The sequence below is a fragment of the Pongo abelii genome, chromosome 3, assembly GCF_028885655.2.
Source record: "Pongo abelii isolate AG06213 chromosome 3, NHGRI_mPonAbe1-v2.0_pri, whole genome shotgun sequence".
In the NCBI taxonomy this organism is placed as follows: domain Eukaryota; kingdom Metazoa; phylum Chordata; class Mammalia; order Primates; family Hominidae; genus Pongo; species Pongo abelii.
In genome coordinates, this window is record NC_071988.2 from 123,472,858 (window position 1) to 123,493,049 (window position 20,192).

The following is a 20,192-nucleotide window of genomic DNA, read 5'->3' on the forward strand; positions in this document are numbered from 1 at the left end:
GCTGAAATAAGAAGGCATACGGTTGCCTTGTTTGACCCCAGCTGGGAATGTGTGCTTTGGGTGACTCAAATTTTTCATTGCTATACATATTTCTGCAAATGACTGGGAAAGTACCTTAAGGGGTTACAAACAAATTTTAGTGAGTAAATGAATTTGCATAAACAGAATTCCCAAATAATGAGGACCAACAGTACTTATTTGCATGGAAGAATACACTGGACATAGGTTTAATAACTGATTGAGTAGCTGTTATGGTCACCAATTGAATATTGAGAAAAATAAGATGCATAAGTTCAAGTCACTTGTGCAAATGACACTATGACTAAATACTAGAATTAAATTAAATTGTATAGATTTAATTCATACAATCTGGCTCCAAAGTCCTAATGCTTAAGTGCTACACTATATTGCTTCTCATGAGAAATAAATATTAAGTTTTAGAATTTTGGTATTTAAGTAATAAAAGGCATTATTTTGAAGTTTATTTAGCAAGAAGAAATTAAGACTCATTTGAATATTATGCAGATTAGGACCTAACCTATTCAACTACAACATTTAAAAGAAAGAGTATCTTGTATGAAGTTTCTTGAGACAATTAACAAGAGAAATATCAAGTAGATGTAAATTCTAATTTTTTCTCTTATTTAAGAGAATATTTTAGTAACAAGAATTCAATTACAACAGTTAATGAGGTAGATTCAATATTGAGTTTAATAGTAAAGTATGTATCTACTTGTGCATTTTCCACTGCAATATTTTATGTAATGTGAGAGGTAACAACAAAACTGTAGCATAGGGCTTTGATGGACTATTTCCTTTGTGCATTTTGTTTACATTATCAAGGTTTTAGAAGCATGATAACCTTGGCAGCATTTTTTTGTTTTAAAATTCTAAATAGAATTATGTGTCTAATCTTTGACAGGATTGGACGAGTGACACCTCACATGTTACATAATGGTTCTCCTGTCAGAGAGCAAAACGTTTCCTAAACACAGCAATGCTCTGTTTTTACAGATCCACAGAAATAATAACATTTCATCAGATTTCAAATACTATTATGAAAGGAATGAAAATTATTATGTTTCTTCAACTTTGCAGCTACCTTCCCTATTCTGATTGGTGTCTGACTAAAACCCAGGAAAAATTACCTTCCAGAGAGTTTCTTGGCTTAAAACATTTGTGGCATGGCATCAAGCCCAGAAGAATATCAGAAGTTCTATAATTTTGACCCCCAACCCTTTCATTTTATAAATCAGGAAACTGAGGTCCACAAGATGAATTCTTAAGAACCACAGATTTAGTGGCTGAGCTGGGATTAGAATGCAGATTTCCTGATTTTTAATCTTCTCTTTATTGTGTGCTTTATTGTTTTGCCCCAAAGTAGCCCCCCAAAGTGGCCCCAAAGTGGTCATTCTACTCTGAATGAATATTTACTATTCCAGATAATGATTTATGAGAACAAATGGATTGCATGGTCATGAATTTCCAGTTTTAATACTCATCTTACTGTTAAATTCTTGTTTAATGCTTATATTCTAAACTTGATTATATTTTCATTTTATTATTCTAGTGAGCTAGGTTAATCTTTTGAAATCGTTGGCTTGATTACTTCAATTTAATTATTAGCCATCTTTGTAGAGACTGCCTCAAAAAGTTTAGGAGCAGCTCTGCACAAACAAATGTATGACTTGATTTCTTTGCTATGTGCTAATTCACCTGTTTATTTGTATTTGTAAAACAAGTGACATTGGACTTCTCTTTAAAAAGTTTCCCCCAGACATTTTATTCTATTCTCATGAAATTAATGTTTGAAAGACATTGGCTGAAACAACTGAAAACTAAAAATTTATTTGGTCTAGAAGAAAATGAAAAGTAAATTTGCCACACCTTGGTTTGAATTATGGCTTCTCTATTTACACCTTGGTAATAAAAACAGATGCAGTTAATCTAGATTAATTAAATGAAAATTACCATGAAATGAAACAAATGTACACTATAGATTAAAGACGTTCTAAACATTTATTGTATCTCCTAAACAAATCTATTATTTTAATCTAACAAGTGAGACTGTAAATTGTTTGCAAAGTAAATGTGTATATTTAAGAAAATAACTACATAGTGTATGAACTAAGATGATTAAAGCAAATTCACAGTTTTCAAAAAAGCAATGAGATGGCTGTTTTCCATTGCTTTGAAAGTTTGCTGGAAGACGATTGACTTTGGTTTTGATTCCTTTGATTCTGTTGCTATAAGACTTCACCTTACTTCTGATAATGCCACAGCTATTATGTTGATGTGTAATTTCTATAACTTTTTTTCAGCTAAGTGGAAAAGTATAGAATAATAACAAACCATCGTTCATTTGTTTGTGTTTTATTTTGTTTGTCATTGGGATACAGGTTGCATTCATCATTTTACAGTGATATAAAATTAATAAATGTCTTCTAATTGATAGTTAATAATTATGAAAAATCAAACTCTAAGACATTGATATAAAAGTTGTAAAATCCAGATGGAAATTTCCACACTGAAGTTATTTATAAAAGCACTCACCTGTATTTTCTGATGCAGTTAGTTTTTGAAAGAAAAATTTTATAAAGAAATCTAATATAACCCCTCAAAAAAATTCATGTTCATTTCAACTTCAGAAGGAAGCAAAGTAGGCAAGGAGGTAGAATATAAAATTATTTTATAGATGAACTTACAGAATTTTGTTATTTAGCGTTTGGTTAATGTCTAAGTACATTCAAAAGAAGTTATTACAGCATGTTTTTCTTTCTTTTTTTTTTCATTTAAGAGGATGATGAGGCTTTTTAAATTAAACTTACCTCACAAGTAAGATTGGTGCATTAATGCTAGTGAGAATATTAGTTTGTATTTATTTTAATATAGGAAATTGAGTGAGGGGAAAATTCTGAATTGCTAGAACTATTGATAGTTTCTTACACAAAAAGTCTGCTGTGCTTTGTGGGAATTACTTTTAGGAGTAGATTGTGTTAGACCTTTTAATGAGATTGTCAATAAAATGAAAACATTAAATCCTACTACTTCTTATGCTTACAGATACTCATTTCAAAGAACTTCCAACTCTTCTCCACTGTGCAGCAAAATTTGGCTTAAAGAACCTGGCTATTCATTTGCTTCAATGTTCAGGAGCAACCTGGGCATCTAAGATGAAAAATATGGAGGGTTCAGACCCCACACATATTGCTGAAAGGCATGGTCACAAAGAACTCAAGAAAATCTTTGAAGACTTTTCAGTAAGTTTTTTTTAAATTATATCTCTGTATATTCTGTCTGATATTGTGGAAGAGACTGTAAGAAGAAAAAACCTATTACCTTTACCGTTTTCTTTAAGACTCTAGATAAGGCACTGTTAGGCACATGAAAACATATCAATAATTGTTAGGTTGCGGAAAAACAATTTGATAATAATTCAAAAAGTCTACCCAATAAAAAGTTAATTTATGTTGCTTAAATTTGTTTTCCTTATGTGATTCCTTCTCCTTCTCCCTGTTAAGTCCCAGTTCTGTCTTATGAAGGTTGAAGCCCCAAATTTCAGAACACTGTTTGAAGAATGTTAGTTTTGTAAGAATGTAACCAAAGAAGATTTTAAGAAGGAGGGGATACTATCTCAGTACATAAAACACACTTTGTATTTCCATAATCATGTTTAGAAAAGTAATTGTTTTTCTGGTTGTAACAAAGATATGCACATTTTGCTCCAGAAAGAGAATTATACTCTGATGGCTCTTTGGAAAATATAATGGGACAATGATTATGCTGGTAAATTATCAAAATTTGTCTTTGAGTATTTAAAACAAATAATTTTGTTGTCAAAGAAGGGTTAATATAGAATATGTAAATCCTGTAAGCTTCTGGCTATTTTAGCATTTATTCTGATTGTCAGATTAAGCCAATCTAATTAATATTGGACTTCAGAAACAATCATTGGTATTTGAGATTTCCAGAGAGTATATTTAAAATAAATGTAGAACATGAAGTTTTATGATAAAATTAATAAACTACTCATTTTTTGTCTTATGTCCTTCAAATCAGAAATAACCATTATTTTTATTGCTGGAAGGATTTTAGACAGTGATTGTCATATATGCTAGTTTTTAACTAGTTATCATGCTTTATCTGATGAGGGCATTCATTTTCATAATTGTTCACTGTATGCAGGCATTGAATAGGGCAGCATGATATCTATCTCAGGTAAGTCAGTAAGTCAATTCAGCCTTGGATATTTTCCATTAATACTGTTATTTAATACATTTTAGATGTCTGTCTTTAACTCCATACAACTCTATTCTTTAATTTTTAGCTACTGGTACACTGGGTTAAAATTTTCCCTAGAAGTCCTAGCATCTAGGGATGCTTTCTAAAATAATCCCTGATTTTCAAAAAGTCATTCTTCCACTTCTTGCTCTCCAGTAAAGACTCAGCTTTTGACAGATGCAACCCCATGCACACTTCAGGTGCTCCATAAGTAACAAAATACTACATAATGATGACAGTACATATGAAAGTAAGTACAATGGTAGGATGTGAGGTTTGATGGATGTGGGATATAATTTTTTTTCTCTTACACCCTCTCAGTATTTATACCTCTGCTCCTGCAATAACAGCACTGATAGAATTTGATTGCTGTCATTGTCTCTAGGTGACAATCACTTTTTCATAGTCGCTGCATTCTAATTTTACAGCTATACTTGATAATTATTGCGTGAAATTTGTTACATAATTTTCTATAGTATCTTTGTAAGCTGTTATTTCTGCCTGAATATCTACAGTAAGCGTTACCATTATAGTTAAGATAGATCAATTATTTTGTGAATGTTCTGCTGTCAGTAAGAAACTGACTGCAGCTGTTGCAAGTGCCAGCAGATCTGTCAATGCGTTTTCATGACCATGGATAATTTTATATACAACAATTTTGCAAGCTACGAAGGCCTTTTTGCAAATGTGTAGTTAAGAAAATGAAACATATGTATTATATTTTGACCCTCATGGAAAAATGTTTCCTGTCAATTTATATGACACATAAATTATTCTTCTAATTATCAATTTTATTTAAAATAAATTTGGAAGTCATATCTTCTTAGTGAAGGTGTGCCAGATAACCAGATGTTGACACTGTCATGGATGAAGCTGGAAACCATCATTCTCAGCAAACTATCGCAAGGACAAAAAACCAAACACCGCATGTTCTCACCCATAGGTGGGAATTGAACAATGAGAACACTTGGACACAGGAAGGGGAACATCACACACCAGGGCCTGTCGTGGGGTTGTGAGAGGGGGGAAGGATAGCATTAGGAGATATATCTAATGTAAATGACGAGTTAATGGGTGCAGCACACCAACATGGCACATGTATACATATGTAAGAAACCTGCACCTTGTGCACATGTACCTTAGAACTTAAAGTATAATAAAAAAAAAAGACACTATCTATTCTAAATACTGTTAGCTAAGTCTTTTAAAGAGTGTATGTAAACCTGATGGAGAAAAATGGAATCTCATTATACTCCTAAAATACTTTACTGTTGCTTTAAAGCCTCTATATTACTTGTGTTATAATGACTTAGATTCTGATAAATCTAAGATCATCACAAATGCATTCAAATTTTTCATGAACTATTGTTTCAGAATAGTTTAAAGGAGCAGATATTTTTAAGTTTGAGGTTTACAGTCTACCAGTGGGCTATACTTCTACTGAAGACATATCTATTTTTAAATTCCAACATATTTTGCTCCTAACTAATTTACTGATTTGCCCAGTACTTCCTAATCCCCCATCAGTAAAACATTGCTCATTTCAGAATTTCACAGGGAGTTACAATACGGTGATTTGGGTCATCACTGAATAAAGTGGGTAGAAGGAAAGAGCCAATTATGATTTTAGAAAAATACAGAGAAAACACAAAATCATTAGCAAGCATTCATAAACCAAGTGGCACCCATGTCTTATTGTTAGGTATGTGAAGGAGGAGGATGAAGATGAAGAGAAGAATGAGGAAGGAGGGGAGGAAGAGAAAGAAAGAGAGAAGGAGGAGAGTAGGAGAAGAAGGGGGCCTGAAATCACATTTCTTACATTGCTTCATGACATTTTTTATTTGAGAGGTTAATAATTTGTACACAGTCTATGAACAGAGGCTCTTCATTATGAATGAATAGCTTTCATGTTTGATAAAGTTATGTAATTAACATCTGTACTTCATTTATGTTTTCAGTGCTATTACTGGATAATAATATCATATATTTCTATAATCCATAAAGTCTTTCAAATATCTACTCATTTTTCAGTTTCCAACAATGTCACCTGAGAGAATTAATATGAAAAGTAGATGGGGAAATGGCAAAAGGTGTGGTACTTAAGTTCACAACTGGATATGAACAATGATTTGCTTAGCATTATTCATAAGGAAAGCCCAGGACATTTTAAATAGTAAATAGTGACATTGATGATTGATTCAGTCTTCAGAAACTTATCTCTTAAATAAAATGTGCATGAAAAGTTGAAAACAAACTGGAACTTGGCCTCAGATTGAGGTGCTTTGAGATTTAAGATAAAGTGTACAAGACTAGTCTGTACTTTAAGCAAACAGATATAAATAATATTTGCTTGTATTAGCTCACATATATCACCCCATCCATCCCCATCAGTTTAAAACCCTTAACAAAATGATTACATCAATGTGTAAATAGACAAGGAAAAGTACATTCTCCTCTGTTGGCTAGCTATGGAATTGGAGACAGGTGTTCACTTATCTTAGAAACAATATCCAGAAAATATCTTTCTTCTTCCACCACTGTGTTCACTTGTAGCTTGGTTTAAATATTTAAATATCTTAAATTTTCCTCATCAATATAATAAGCTGTTAATTATAAATATTGATGAAGAAAATTTAAGAAATGGGAAAATCAGCTTTCCATGCACATTCTCTAACTGGCTTTTCAGGAGTACTCCTGATTGGGAATCTTTCTATTGCTCATGTGTGCGATGGGATTCCTGTGGCATCAGGCTCTCCTTAATCTATCCCTACACTGCTCTTTGTCCCTGTGGACACTGGGCCCGTGTGTGTGTGTGTGTGTGTGTGTGTGTGTGTGTGTGTGTGTGTGTGGACAGAGAGATTTTGTTGCCCTCCAGTATCTGACTGACAGGCCCTAATCTTTTTCAGATAGTCAAGGGCTTGGGTTTAAAATACAGGTATGGAGGGGTAGGTGTTAAGGACTTACAATATCCCTAATATGAGCAATAATTGACTGGCTAATATAGAGAACCAATTACTCAGAAGTTAGGTTTTGTGTTTAGGCTAGTAAACATTCACTCTTCTTGGCTCTTTATTTCTCTCATTCTCAGCATTGCCCTCCCAGTATTTTACAAGTAGATTGTTCCATTTAATTCAGTATATATCAGTGTTATATAATTCAGTTTAAATGGCAGCATATCCTGCTTTGCTTATGTAGTTTTTCCTTTCTTATAAGTCTGGAAGCTCGTGATGGATAGTGGGCTCTCCTCACCTCCCACCATCAGGTACACTAAAGGTGCTCAGCATGTATTTTTCTCATTGATGGTGCAGAAGGTCAGTGTCCAATTTAAAGACTTGTCTTATTTCACTCTCCCGATCATATATTTAACTAGGTCACATATGTTAAATAAAATAATTGGTCATATTTCCTATACTTGGAATTTTTTTAAAGTTTAGTTTTGGAGACTTCATAGACAGCCCTACTGCTTCTCTTCAGCATATATTTTAATAGGCCCAACTAGTATGAATTTTGGAATTCTGGCTTTTATTCAATATTGATGTTCTGTTCTGTTAGAATTGAAGAAACTAGAGTAAGTCGCATAATTGCTCTTGACTGCATGCATTATAAATTTATGTGTCAGTTTTGTGCTTGAAACTAAGGAATCTCTTTCAAAAATCTGGCTATCACAGAATTTTTCTCTTCTGCAAGTCCTCAGACCCAGTTTTGATGCCCTAACTCTGCAGCTCTAAACATGCTATGTAAACTCCCTTAAATCTTTTTGCCTTACTGTCAAATTTTCCATTTTCCTTTACTCCTAGAGTCTTGGGATTCAGCCAGGTCTGGATTTTAAACCTAACTTCATCAAACACTAAGTTTGCATCCTTGGAAAAAATAATTCCTTATAGAGCACTTTAGGATTTGATGAAATGAATGTGAAATTATTAAATATATAGAAGACCCACAAAAAATATTGCATTCACCTTATTTTCTGTTGGCTTATTGTTATTCATATCAAATTTAGACTTCACTATCAATCATACCTTCTCTTTTCTTGCATCATTAATCTCTCTCGTTACACTGACTCTTCCCTGAAAAAGTGTTTCAAGAATATATATGTACATGCTTTACATAGACATATAGTTTTGTATTGTTTAAAGACTATATATATACATATGTACATATATATGTATATATACACATATATATGTGCTTTGCATTTAGCTCACTACTAAAGCTGCTCTGTCAAAAGCCATAAATAATCAACTGTGTATCAGATCCAGTGGATTTCTTTCAGACATCTTTTGGCACAACCTTTGACATTGCTTTCTTTGACCCTGCCCTCTTTCCGAAGGTCCACTGACCCCTTGTGACTTTCTTGTCTTCCCCATCAGGAAAGGTTCTTTCTGCACTCTCTTCACTTGTGATTAAAAGGCAGTGTCACAACTGGAACAAATGAAATCATGTGGAATTTGCGTGAAGCAGAAGAAAATTTATAAACAGGATTTTAAATAAGCACTTAATGGGAAAGGTGAAGGATGCATATGGTGAAAGAAATGGGATGTGCAGTTGTGTGAAGAAGGCAGAGTAGGTAAACTCTGACTTCTTAGGCCAGAAAACCAAATCTTGTTATTGACTTTTCTTCATAGAATGCGTATTATTTTTTAACTTATGATAACGACCTACAAGAGGCTATGCATCTATTAAAAGAAAACTTAACATTTTATATGGGATTTTGGTAAAATATACACTAAGAAATGTTTGTAGAGCCCCAAAGAGCTCATACACAACTTAATGGTAAGTACATAAAAACCTAATTGTTTGTGGTATTTTTGCCTACTCAAACTCTAAGAAAATACTTGATTTTTATTTATTTATTTACACACTTTGCACAGGTTGTATGCTTAATGCAACATGTATGATATAACTAGATTCAAATAGACAAACCTGTAAAAACAATTTTCCCAAATTAATTTTATGAGTTGTAATATATTATTTAGGAAAACTGTCCTTAGGCTATTCATCAGTAGAATGTTCATTAGGAAAGACATTTCTCATGTCCACTAAGCCCAGTGTGTGAGACTGCTTAAAGTAATCTCTTTCTCCCAGAAATCATGTTAGTTTGGTTTAACAGAGTCAAGCAAAAACCCCATTTGTAATTCTCAGGAATAACTACTCTCAGATGTCACAGCCACTGTTTTCTCAGTGTTTTGCTGTGTAATAAATGATTTATATTTTCATAAAGTTGCTAGAATAGCTACCAGTATCTGTACACTCTCTTTCCATATACACAGAATATAGTTTTTTAAAAGTTTTCCTGGGTTCTCATTCATTATTCTGCCTCAGCAGAGGAGGAAACAGAAGCAGAAAAGATCAGGATGATGTACAGCTAGCCTCCACAGCAGTATAATCATTTGGCAGTGAGCTGGGGAGGGGAGCAAGCATCACTGGGAAAAGCAAGATGAGTAAAATATCTGAATAGTCCTTGAACGTTTTTTACAACTCAGACACAAAAACAGATTATTGCATTATCAATTTACATCACCAAAAGATAAATTGGCCCTAAAATTCAACAAAATAGAGGTTTTGTAAAATGAATATAGTGTGTGATTTGTGTTTCCAATTTCTTGAATAAGCATAATGTATTGTATTCATCATTCAGGTTTTTTAAATCAGAAATGTTATATTCTCATAAAAACAGGAGACACATTTTTCATAATGTAGACATTTGTTATCCTTTTTATTCCAAGATCTATTTACTCCTTTACTTCATAACTTCCCTCAATTGAATAATTAGTATTTTAAAAAATAGCTTATTGTTAAAAATTGTTCTAAGAATAATGACCCTTTTGATAAACCTTAGAGGGCACTTTGTCCTAGCAACAGCTGAACTCTGAAAAGCCACATCTTATTTTCCCAGGCAGAAGGGAATCTTAGCGTTTTCAGGAGATATCATAATTTTATTCCTAAATGAGATTTATCTTGTAATATTTATTTGAATATCTATTTATTCTCACTTTTGAAAAAATATTATTTAGAGTTAGGGTAAGGCCCTCTATCTACACTTTAAGCCCATTTCCCACTGTTCTCAGGTATATGGAACAGAGCTAGGGTGGAAAATTTAGATATAACAGCTTATAGTTCAGAAGAATTTATAATATATTGCTTTTATCTTCATTGTACCAAATGCCATAGCTGCTATGAATGCAATCATGGTATATGAGGACAAGTGATGGTATGATTTTCATTACCTATGCCTCAGTAGGTAATGATTTTTATGCTCATTGCATTAAAATTAATTCAATACCCACAGATAACAAGGCAATTTATGAAAGTAATAGAGGGAAATAATATACGTGTGCTTACAGTTGTTTTCCAATAGAGATCCTTAATACATCATTAAATAATTTTTTAAAGTTGAAACAGTATCTTATTCTAAATAGGTAATTTGTTATCTTTTATACATTTGCTTCAGATGCTGGCAGTCTCCAGGATCATATTAAGAGTCACATCCTTGCCTATGGGGGCTAAATGGTCTTTAAAGACCCTTGGTTACCTAAGTTTTTGTAATTTTTAGAGTTCTGATTTCTCAGAAACCTTCTAAACTTTAGTTCTTTCATTTTTTTCTGGCTTCTTTCAAACCAATTAGCTTGTGTAGAACAGGTTAACCTAGAGCTCTCACTTACATGCCTGCTGATCAAAAGGAAATGCAATTTCAGAGAATGCAAAATTAATCATTAATGGTAATTAAAGCAAACAGTATTGACACCGTATCTGTAGAGCATGGCCCTCGTGAAATAAACACATGGCATTGTCCTTTCAGAAGGAAAATATGCAAAGGCAATTGAATTAAAATTTCATTGGAAAAATGTTGTTCCTGGAAATTCTTCTCCATTAACTGGCTTTGAATTCCATCATTCTTGATTCTTGAAGATAGGAAAGGGTATTTAATATAATCCAATGTAGATTGGGTATATACTTTTCTACTAGTATCATGAAATGGTTTTTACTTTAAATTCATGTAAAGGCCTCTCCAGTCATATGAAAAGAATCAGACTTGTATTATGCAAAAACAAGAATATTCATCAAATATTGCAGCTCTGAGCCTCAACAATATAATTTTTTTCATTTCTCCTTATGTAGCAACACTCTCTTTGTGATATATATATAGATGCGAGAAAGTAAAGATTATGATTGACTTATTCTGCCTCTAAAAAATACAGTATAAAAAGAAAATAAATGGCACCAGTTGAAGGCTAAATTTTGGGTTTGTTTTCCATAAATTAATCAACTCTCGCTTGAGCCAGAAAACAGTCTCCAATTTTAGTTTAACAAATAGATTGATTGACTCAACAAATATTTATTGACTATCTATTAGGTGCCAAGCATTGTTCTAGACACTGGAAATTCAGAACAGACCAAAACTCCTACCCTAATGGGCAATAAGACTATAAATAAAGATATACAATGTGTCCAGTGGAAATTAATGTTTAAGGCCAGGAAGAAATATAAAGAACCACATTGCGTAAAGTGGTGTGTAAAAGGAGATGGGAGGGGGAGCAATTTTGAAACGAGTAGTCAGGGAAGTATCACTGAGGGGTCCTTTTTGGTAATTGCCTAAAACTATGAAAGAGAAATTCATGCATTTATATGGACAGGTATTCCAATAAGAGAAAATGGCACAACAAGGGCAAAGACTCTGGTAGGATGTGGATATCCACAAAAGAGCCAGTTGGCCAATGTTACTGAAGCAAAGTAAGTGAGAAAGAAAAGAAATAGTAATTAGATGGTGTCAGAAAGATAAGTAAGGCCAGATCTGTAGGGCCGTATAGGTAATGATGAGAATTTGGTATTTTGGAGAAAAGCATTAGAGAATTCTGAGAGGCATTGTATTCGTCTGTTTACACACTGCTATAAAGAACTGCCGGAGACTGGGTAATTTATAAAGAAAAGAGGCTTAATTCACTCACAGTTCCACATGACTGGGGAGACCTCAGGAAACTTACAATCATGGCAGAAGGGGAAGCAGTCACGTCTTGTATGGCCGCGGATGAAAGGAGAGAAGGAGGAATTGTCAAACAGTTATAAGACCATCAGATCTTGTGAGAACTCATTAACTTTCACAAGAACAGCATGGGGGAAAACTGCCTCATGATCTGATCACCTCCCACCTGGTCCCACCCTGGACATATGGAGATTATGGGGATTGTGGGGATTACAATTCAAGATGAGATTTGGGTGGGGACAAAGAGCCAAACCATATCAGGCATCATATGATTTCAATTGATCAGAGTCACAACTATATTGATCACAGACTGTACAGAGCAAGAAGGACAGATAAGACCTGACTGGCAACTACTCCCATAGTCCAGATGATAGATCATAAAAAGATGGTAGTTTCCACTAGGATGACAGCAGCAAAGACAACCAGAAGTGGTTAGGTTTGAAATATGCCATTGTTTTTTAGTATAGGCAATGGAATTTACTGACTTTGGTGGTGGAATATAAAAGAAAGTGAGTAGTTACTGATATTTCCAAGTATGTTGGTAGAAGCAGAGGATGGAATTAATTGCCATTTATTGAGATGTGGAAGATTGAATGAAGAAATGGCTTGTTAGGAAAAATCAGGAATTCGGCTTGGGACACATTAAATTTGAAATGCCTACTATGTTCCAAAGTTTGGAAGTAGAGGTTATAGGGAGTACCAACAGAAAAGGCCAACAATGAGCAGCATTTGAGGTAAGAAGAGAATCAAGAAATCTATTGACCTGGATGCCAAGTAAAAGAAAGATTTTCACAGATGAGGTAGTAGACAGCTACATTAAATGCTACTGACAGGTCAACTAAGATAGGACAGATAATCAAATTTTTGATTTAGCAACATGTGTGTGTATATTTGTATGTGCATATTTATATATTTCTCCTTAAAAATTAGTTATCATAACAATAAGCCTTTCCAAACATTGGAAAGATGATTTATTGGGAGATGAGAGAGATTAAGATAAATTTTTTTAATGAAGCATGAGCTCTATGATACTTTGGGGACAATTCTGATGAATATTTTGCTCTAATTTAGTTTGTCGCAAATACGTCTTATTAGCTGTTTGTGGAAACAAGAGTGAAGCATGACGCTATTTTAGAAACACATTTCCTGACATGTGGTTTGGAAGCCCTCAAGAAAATGTAGAGGAGGAGACAACATTCATTCTCCAGCTGGTATGAGTGTCTTGTGGAGAAAGTGAACTGTCAGGGAAAAAAAAATCAGAGCATTTTTATCTGTCAGACATTAATGTCCATTCATAGTGACAAATTGTAAACTCAGACCCCTGATTTGAGCCTGTGGCTGAGATTTCAGCCTAAGCAAGAACACTTCTCCTTTTGTTAGTGTTTAATTTTCTTTTCTCAGTACTGCCGAGTTCACTTATTCAAATTTGGCTCTTGGTAAAATATCAGTAAGCCAATTAATCCATTTCCTTAATGAGAACTGTCTATTATAAGAATGGGTAACTGCATAGACTTATATTGAACCTATCAATCTTGCATTTGAAGGGGAGAATGCCAATTATCCAGGCAATCTGGTTCATTACTGCAGTATTGGACCACGTCACTAAATAAGCCCACAGTGCAACTACAATAGCATTGTGGGAGTGGAGAGCAGCGCCTGGCGCTGAACATTTGTTCAGAGCCTATTATATGCCAGATTGGGTTAGAAGCTTTATGCACACCCTCTGGTTCCATGTTCTCTGCCACCCTCTGAGGAATTTCTACTTAGTTTACATTTTGAGAAACTGAGGCTAACAAGTTGGAGAGTTAGTGAGCTGTGAAGCCACCAAATAGCCTCCAAAAGATGGCTACTCATAACAACCTACTAACCTTATGGTCTCACTTCTTGAATTCTGTAATGATTCAAATGATTCTTTCCAATTTTGGCTTCTCCTTTGTTCTTTTCTTGACATTCCAACCTGATGTCCATACAATGCCTCTGAATAAAATATCACTCTCATCACTATACTATTACCATAATAATTCCCAAATATTTAGCAAGCACTCAGTCTACATCTGATATGTTAGGAATTGTTGGTGAGGAAGGAGAAAGGAGGAAACCTTGTACTTTGACTCCTCTCTAAAATCTACTTCATGAAACATCAGATTGTTGGAAGGTCCAAATTATATGTATGAAAGGCCTTTGGGATTTGTAAAGCTTCAGCACCGTTTTTGATATTATCATCACCATTTTAAAACTTCCCATAAATAAATTTTAATATTTTAAACACTTTGAAAGTGAATTATTGTAATACTTAAGTCATTTCTAATTTTAAAAAACTATATGACACATGAATTTTTTTCTCTTTTCTACTGTATATGGCTTTCAAAACAAATGTAGGAAACAATATTTATCAAATTTTCTCCTTAAACAGGTTAAACTGTAACATTTTCTCAGGGAATGAATATATGTACTATCCTTTATTTTTTGTCTATTTTCTACTTACTAAGTCAATGGAGTTTTTCAGTTCTCAGAAAAATTTAAGTTGCAATCATTTAAAGTAGCCAGAGATTGCATTTAGCAACATTCAGCTAATGTTGATAATCCTTCCTTGTGCTTATATTGTATTAATAGTTTGTTGGGGGGAGACTAAAAATGAATAAACACACAAAGTAATTTCAGAAGGTGATAAATGCTGCGAATTTTTTAATTAGTAAAAAAAATTTAAGTCTAGTTACAAGAAATAATGATATATTTGTTACACCACGCTCAATATCACGTTATATAAATAAAACATTCATTTAATATTAGTTTTTCCTTCTCTCATGGCATCTTCATAACACTTCTAATCAAGTATTAATATATAATAATTAATATATTAATAAATTCAAATCTAGAATGTTTCCTTTATTAGACTATAAATTTGATGAGAACATATCAGAGTTTATAGTTCCATAATAATTATATGTATGTGGATATTGGTTGAATATCTCTCCCACAGAACTGTAAATTTTATGAGAATGTGTGTTCATCATTGTATCTGCCATGCTCAGCAGTGACTATCTCTGAGTAGATGCTCTCTACCTCCCCCCATTCTGTGTGTGTGTGTGTGTGTGTGTGGGTGCGTGTGTGTGTTTATTTGTGTATATATGAATCTATATATATTCATTTACATATTCATTCTTTTATGTTGTATAAAAAGAATAAATTCTTTCTAAAATTATTGGGCATGTACTATTCGTTGAGTATTGTTACAGTTGCAGTAACATAAGACAGACAAGTCACTGGTCTCATGAGCTCACATTTGAAAGTGATAAACAAGGGAGGGAGTGTTCTTTATTATCTGTCCTTCAAAATTCCAATTTTACCCCCATAGCCATTCACCAGTGAAATATCAGATAGTAGTGAAGTACTTTGGAAAAAAATAACATGTTAGTATATAAGCCAAAAACAATAAAATTAGCAAAAAATTATATAGTACTTGCTATGTACTAGTATCTGTTTTTGCTGCTTTGTAACAGCTCAGTCCTATTATCCAGGTTTTACAGATGAGGAAACTGAAGCACAGAGTGTTTAAGTGCTTGCCCAAGGTCACACATTTGGTAATAAGTAGAGCTGAGATTTGAACCCAGGCAGTGTAGCTCTACATGCTTTAACATGGCACTAGATTACATCTAATACTTAGAAAAGGCACACTTAACCATTTTTAGTATATTCTCTAACAGTTTGTCCCACTACAAATCTGACAATCTTTCTACGTAAAATTATTGCTAAACATCACAAAGGATTCAATTCAGATGGAAGTCTGGGTCCAAATTCAGTTTTACCTGTGTTTTATGCAGATGGACTAAAGCACCTCTCAGAATACAGAAAAAGAAAATACTAAATTCTAGTTTTTGTAGGTCGAGTTAAATTTAGTTATGGCTGTCACGTACGTAACTTTTTAACACTGTCCTTTGCTCTGTTCTTTGGCTACTTTATTACCACAGTTTTATTGACTCTTAAGAGTATTGTGATAGTTAATTTTAGGTACTTACTTTCCTGGGCCACAGGATGCCCAAATATTTGGTCAAACATTATTCTGGGTGTTTCTGTACGGATAATTTGAATGAGACTAACATTTAAATTTGTAGTCTGAGCAAAGCAGATTGCTTTTCCAAATATCGGTGAGCGTCATCCAATGAGTTGAATGCCTGAATAGATCAAAACTGGAACCTTTCCTTGAACTGGAATGTCTGTGTTTTCCTGCCTTTGGTCTTGAACTTAAGAATCAGCTCTTTCTGTATTTCCTTCTGCTAGCCTTTGGACTAGAACTATACCATGGGATCTCCTGGTTCTCAGGCCTTTGGACTTAGATTAAAACAACACCATTGGCTTTCCTGGGTCTCTAGCTTGCCAGCTGCAGATTTGGGGACTTACGAGTCTCCATAATTGCAAAAGTCAATTCCTTATCATTAATCTCTTTCTATATAACATGTGTACATCCTATTGGTTCTGTTACTCTGGTGAACTCTGAATAACACAAGTATTGATTTGATTTTAAATCTCTATGATATTTTCTTCCCTCAATCTTTCAATGGTAAAATCAAGATGAGGAAATAATCTGAATGCTAGTTTAATCATATCGTGTTACAGTTTGCGTTGGAGCTGAAACTGAGTGTGGAATATTGACACGGAGAGAGGGCTGGAGGGCTGGAGATGAAGTGAGAGATATGCAGAGCCCTAGAAGGCAGAAAGAGAGGAGCAGGAACATGGGCCACGGCAAAGCTATAAAAATCCATAACAATTCAGGAGTAACTAACTGAAGTTGTTTTAGGAAAATAACGTGAAAATGATTAAAATATTCCTTTACAAAAAAATGTAGTTTGTTTAAGATCCTGTGGTAATTTTTAAGTACTTCCTGGGAAGTGTTTTAAGAAAGTAAAGGGACCTGTTTTAATGGGTGAACAGTTCTACCGACTGTTAGTAGATGAATGTTAAATGCCCTGCAATGTGGAGGACAATCCCTCCCTGTGAAGAACTGGCCTATCCAAAACATCGGTGGATCCTTCCTTAAGAAATACTAGCAAAAGATTTTCCACCAATCCCACTCTAACCTTAATAAACCTAGAATTCAACTGTTTCCTGATTTCCTTATCCCTTTGGCAAGTAGATCTATTAAATAGAATTTGAATAATGTTTTTATATGTGTGTGCGTATGCCTATATATGTTTGTGTATGTACGTAAAATTTCTGTTTCACTATGAAGTCAAAATTTGGACTTTTTAAAGGGGACTTTTCTTTAAATTTCACCTCAGTTGTCCTGTTGTAAGTTTGTTTTCTTAAATATTTATATATAAAAGTTTTAATAATTTGTAGTATGTCAGAAAATGGAGGACTTCCATGTTGCTAGAGACAGCTATCACCGTATTACCAGAGAGCACACCTTGGATAGCTTCTAAAAGGAAAACTGAAGATAAAATTATAGCTGATGTATTATATGCCATCCGCTAAATGTCTATTTCCTACTTTAATGAGATATTTCTCTTCCTTGTGAGTAAGATTTTTACACTTCTGAAAGAAGAAATATTGTGAGACCACTCATTCCTCTGGGAAAATATATACATGTGCTGGATAAGACGGAACAGAGAAGTGTTCTTTTCAACAAACCAACCTCTCACAGTTAGATTAAAAACAAAACAATAGATTTTGTGCGTGGGTAAAAATTACAGAGTAAAACTAAATTTATCTTTAGTGTATAGCTCTATAGCTATATTTTAGCTTTGTAAAATGAATCTGGCAAAGGTGTTTATATAGGGCTGTCTGATATTCCTGTCTTTTCCCTGTGGTTTTGAAATGGCTTATATTTTGGCAATACCATATTATCACCCGGAAAATATACACTGAAAATATTCTTGTTTCTACAACTTGTAGTGTGAATTAGTTACACTGCAAACTCTCTTCCCATTCAAATGCAAGCATGAGTTGTAGACATAATAATGGCATGAATACTTAGCAAATGGCTATTTCAAAATTTACCAAAAACAATGGCCCATGGTAGGGATAGGACCATAGAAAGGGAGATTATTTGGAGAAACTAGTGGAAATAAGATTTAGAGTTTTATTTATGTTGGAGTAACAGGTAGCGTATTCAATGGCCACCAGAGAGACCGGTAAGAAAGGAGAAAAAAAAAAAAAAAAAAAAAAAGCTAAGCATGAGAGCATTCACTGGCAGTAATTTCTTTTCAGAAAAAGCAACTCAGTGGAAGAAAAGCATATTAAAGGGATATGGGATTTTACATGGCTGTGCCACTGGCACCTTCTGCCCAATACACAAGAGTTGTTATGTCTGTAGCCTTATAAAGGTGAGTATTTTCCAGGGCAGTGGTTCTCACTATTGTGTTGCAGCCTCTTCACAAGTATATCATCATATTTGATTCATAAGTTATTTTAAAATGTAATTTAGCATATATAATGTTATACTGATGACTGTCAAAGAAAATGTTGAGCTAGGTAGCACAATGCAATATAGATACAGGAACAAATTATTGTAAAAATCAGCATTAAGAAAGTAGCATCAACTGTGTAGCAATGGAAGGTCAAACATTTATTGAAAGAGGAGAATTCTGTCTCACAGTCTAGTGGAAGGTGGTCAGGGCAGTAAACAGCTCTATTCAGATCTCATGACAATGCTGAAGGGTTACCGAACTGATAGTGCCCTAATTGTGTATAGTTTTATAAATTCTATGAGACACTGTCATTTAGGAGTCCAGATTACCCCATAATTATTGCTGGCTTTTTCAGAGTGATTTGAGTCTTTTCATCCATTGGTTTGCTGCCAAACAAACAAACAAAAAACCCTGGTGTCTGAACGCATATTTCACTGCAACCACGTAAATATTGTGAACACTGCCTTAGGGTCTGGGCGCCACTATTAAGCTTCACAGGGTATGAAGACAAGAGATAAGGGTAAAGCTATTAAGTACATAGGATAGGATCTCTTACTACTAGAAAGAAGGCCAAACATGTATTAGCAATAACTGATGGAATTTCCAGAGTAGATAAAAACTCTTGTTAGCAGCCTGAGGGTATGCTGAATATTTTGAAACAGCTTAGTATTAATTTTTTTTTTTTAAAAAGACTGCAGTCCTACAACTTACTTGTTTGAAAAGAGCCTCTCAATATCTTTCTACTCATGTTTTACTAGGGGCGTAGACTGAATTGTGTATGTGACCTTGACATACTAAGAAGCTACAATGAGAAACAGACAATTGGGAGGAAGAGATGGGAAACGATGACTGTGGTCACTGAAGGAGAAACTCTTCATCCCTTTGATGGAAATAAAAGAAAATTATGAGCAGTGAGAGCCTCCATCACATGCATTCCAAATGAATTTTAGAAACCAGAGCTACTCCTTTGTCTTGAGATTTATGATAAGATCTCCTTGTGTCATTTCTGTCAAAACAAGACAATCAAGAATTAATAAACCTCCTAACTAATGTAGTCAGTGACCTTATGACCATAGCTGAAACATAACCAAACAAAAAGCCAAAACAAAACCAATGACTTACCTATAAACTATCAGAACAATTCATAAATAAATGGACAATTCCCTATGTAGCACTGTAACAAGCACTATTATGACTGCGCTGATATTCTAATGCCATTTCAAAACAATTTTACTAGGAGAACTTCTTTTGAATTTCATACACATTTACCAGTGCCACAATTCTTCATTACACCCTTATTTTATGAGCCGTGTTTACCTGCCTTTTTCACAGCAATACCATGGCTAACTCTCTTGCTGAAATGTCATCTTCTTCATGAGGTCTGACCATACTATTTAAAATTGCCAATACCCACCGCACTTCATCTGCCATTCTAATTACCCTTTATTTTTGTTCAACTTTTTCTTTTTGCATAGCACTTATCACTTTCTAGAATACCTCATGGTACCCTTTATGTCTGCCTT

The 20,192-nt window shown here is 34.0% G+C and overlaps 1 protein-coding gene across 1 annotated transcript in view; it reads left to right on the forward strand.

The window, feature by feature from the left end:
* Positions 1 to 20,192, forward strand: part of BANK1 (B cell scaffold protein with ankyrin repeats 1) — a 306,099-nt gene that overhangs the window by 132,560 nt on the left and 153,347 nt on the right. The window contains exon 7 of the mRNA XM_024246032.3: positions 3,064 to 3,260. Within this exon, the coding sequence (XP_024101800.2) occupies positions 3,064 to 3,260 (197 nt within the window). The remainder of the gene's footprint in view (positions 1 to 3,063; positions 3,261 to 20,192) is intronic.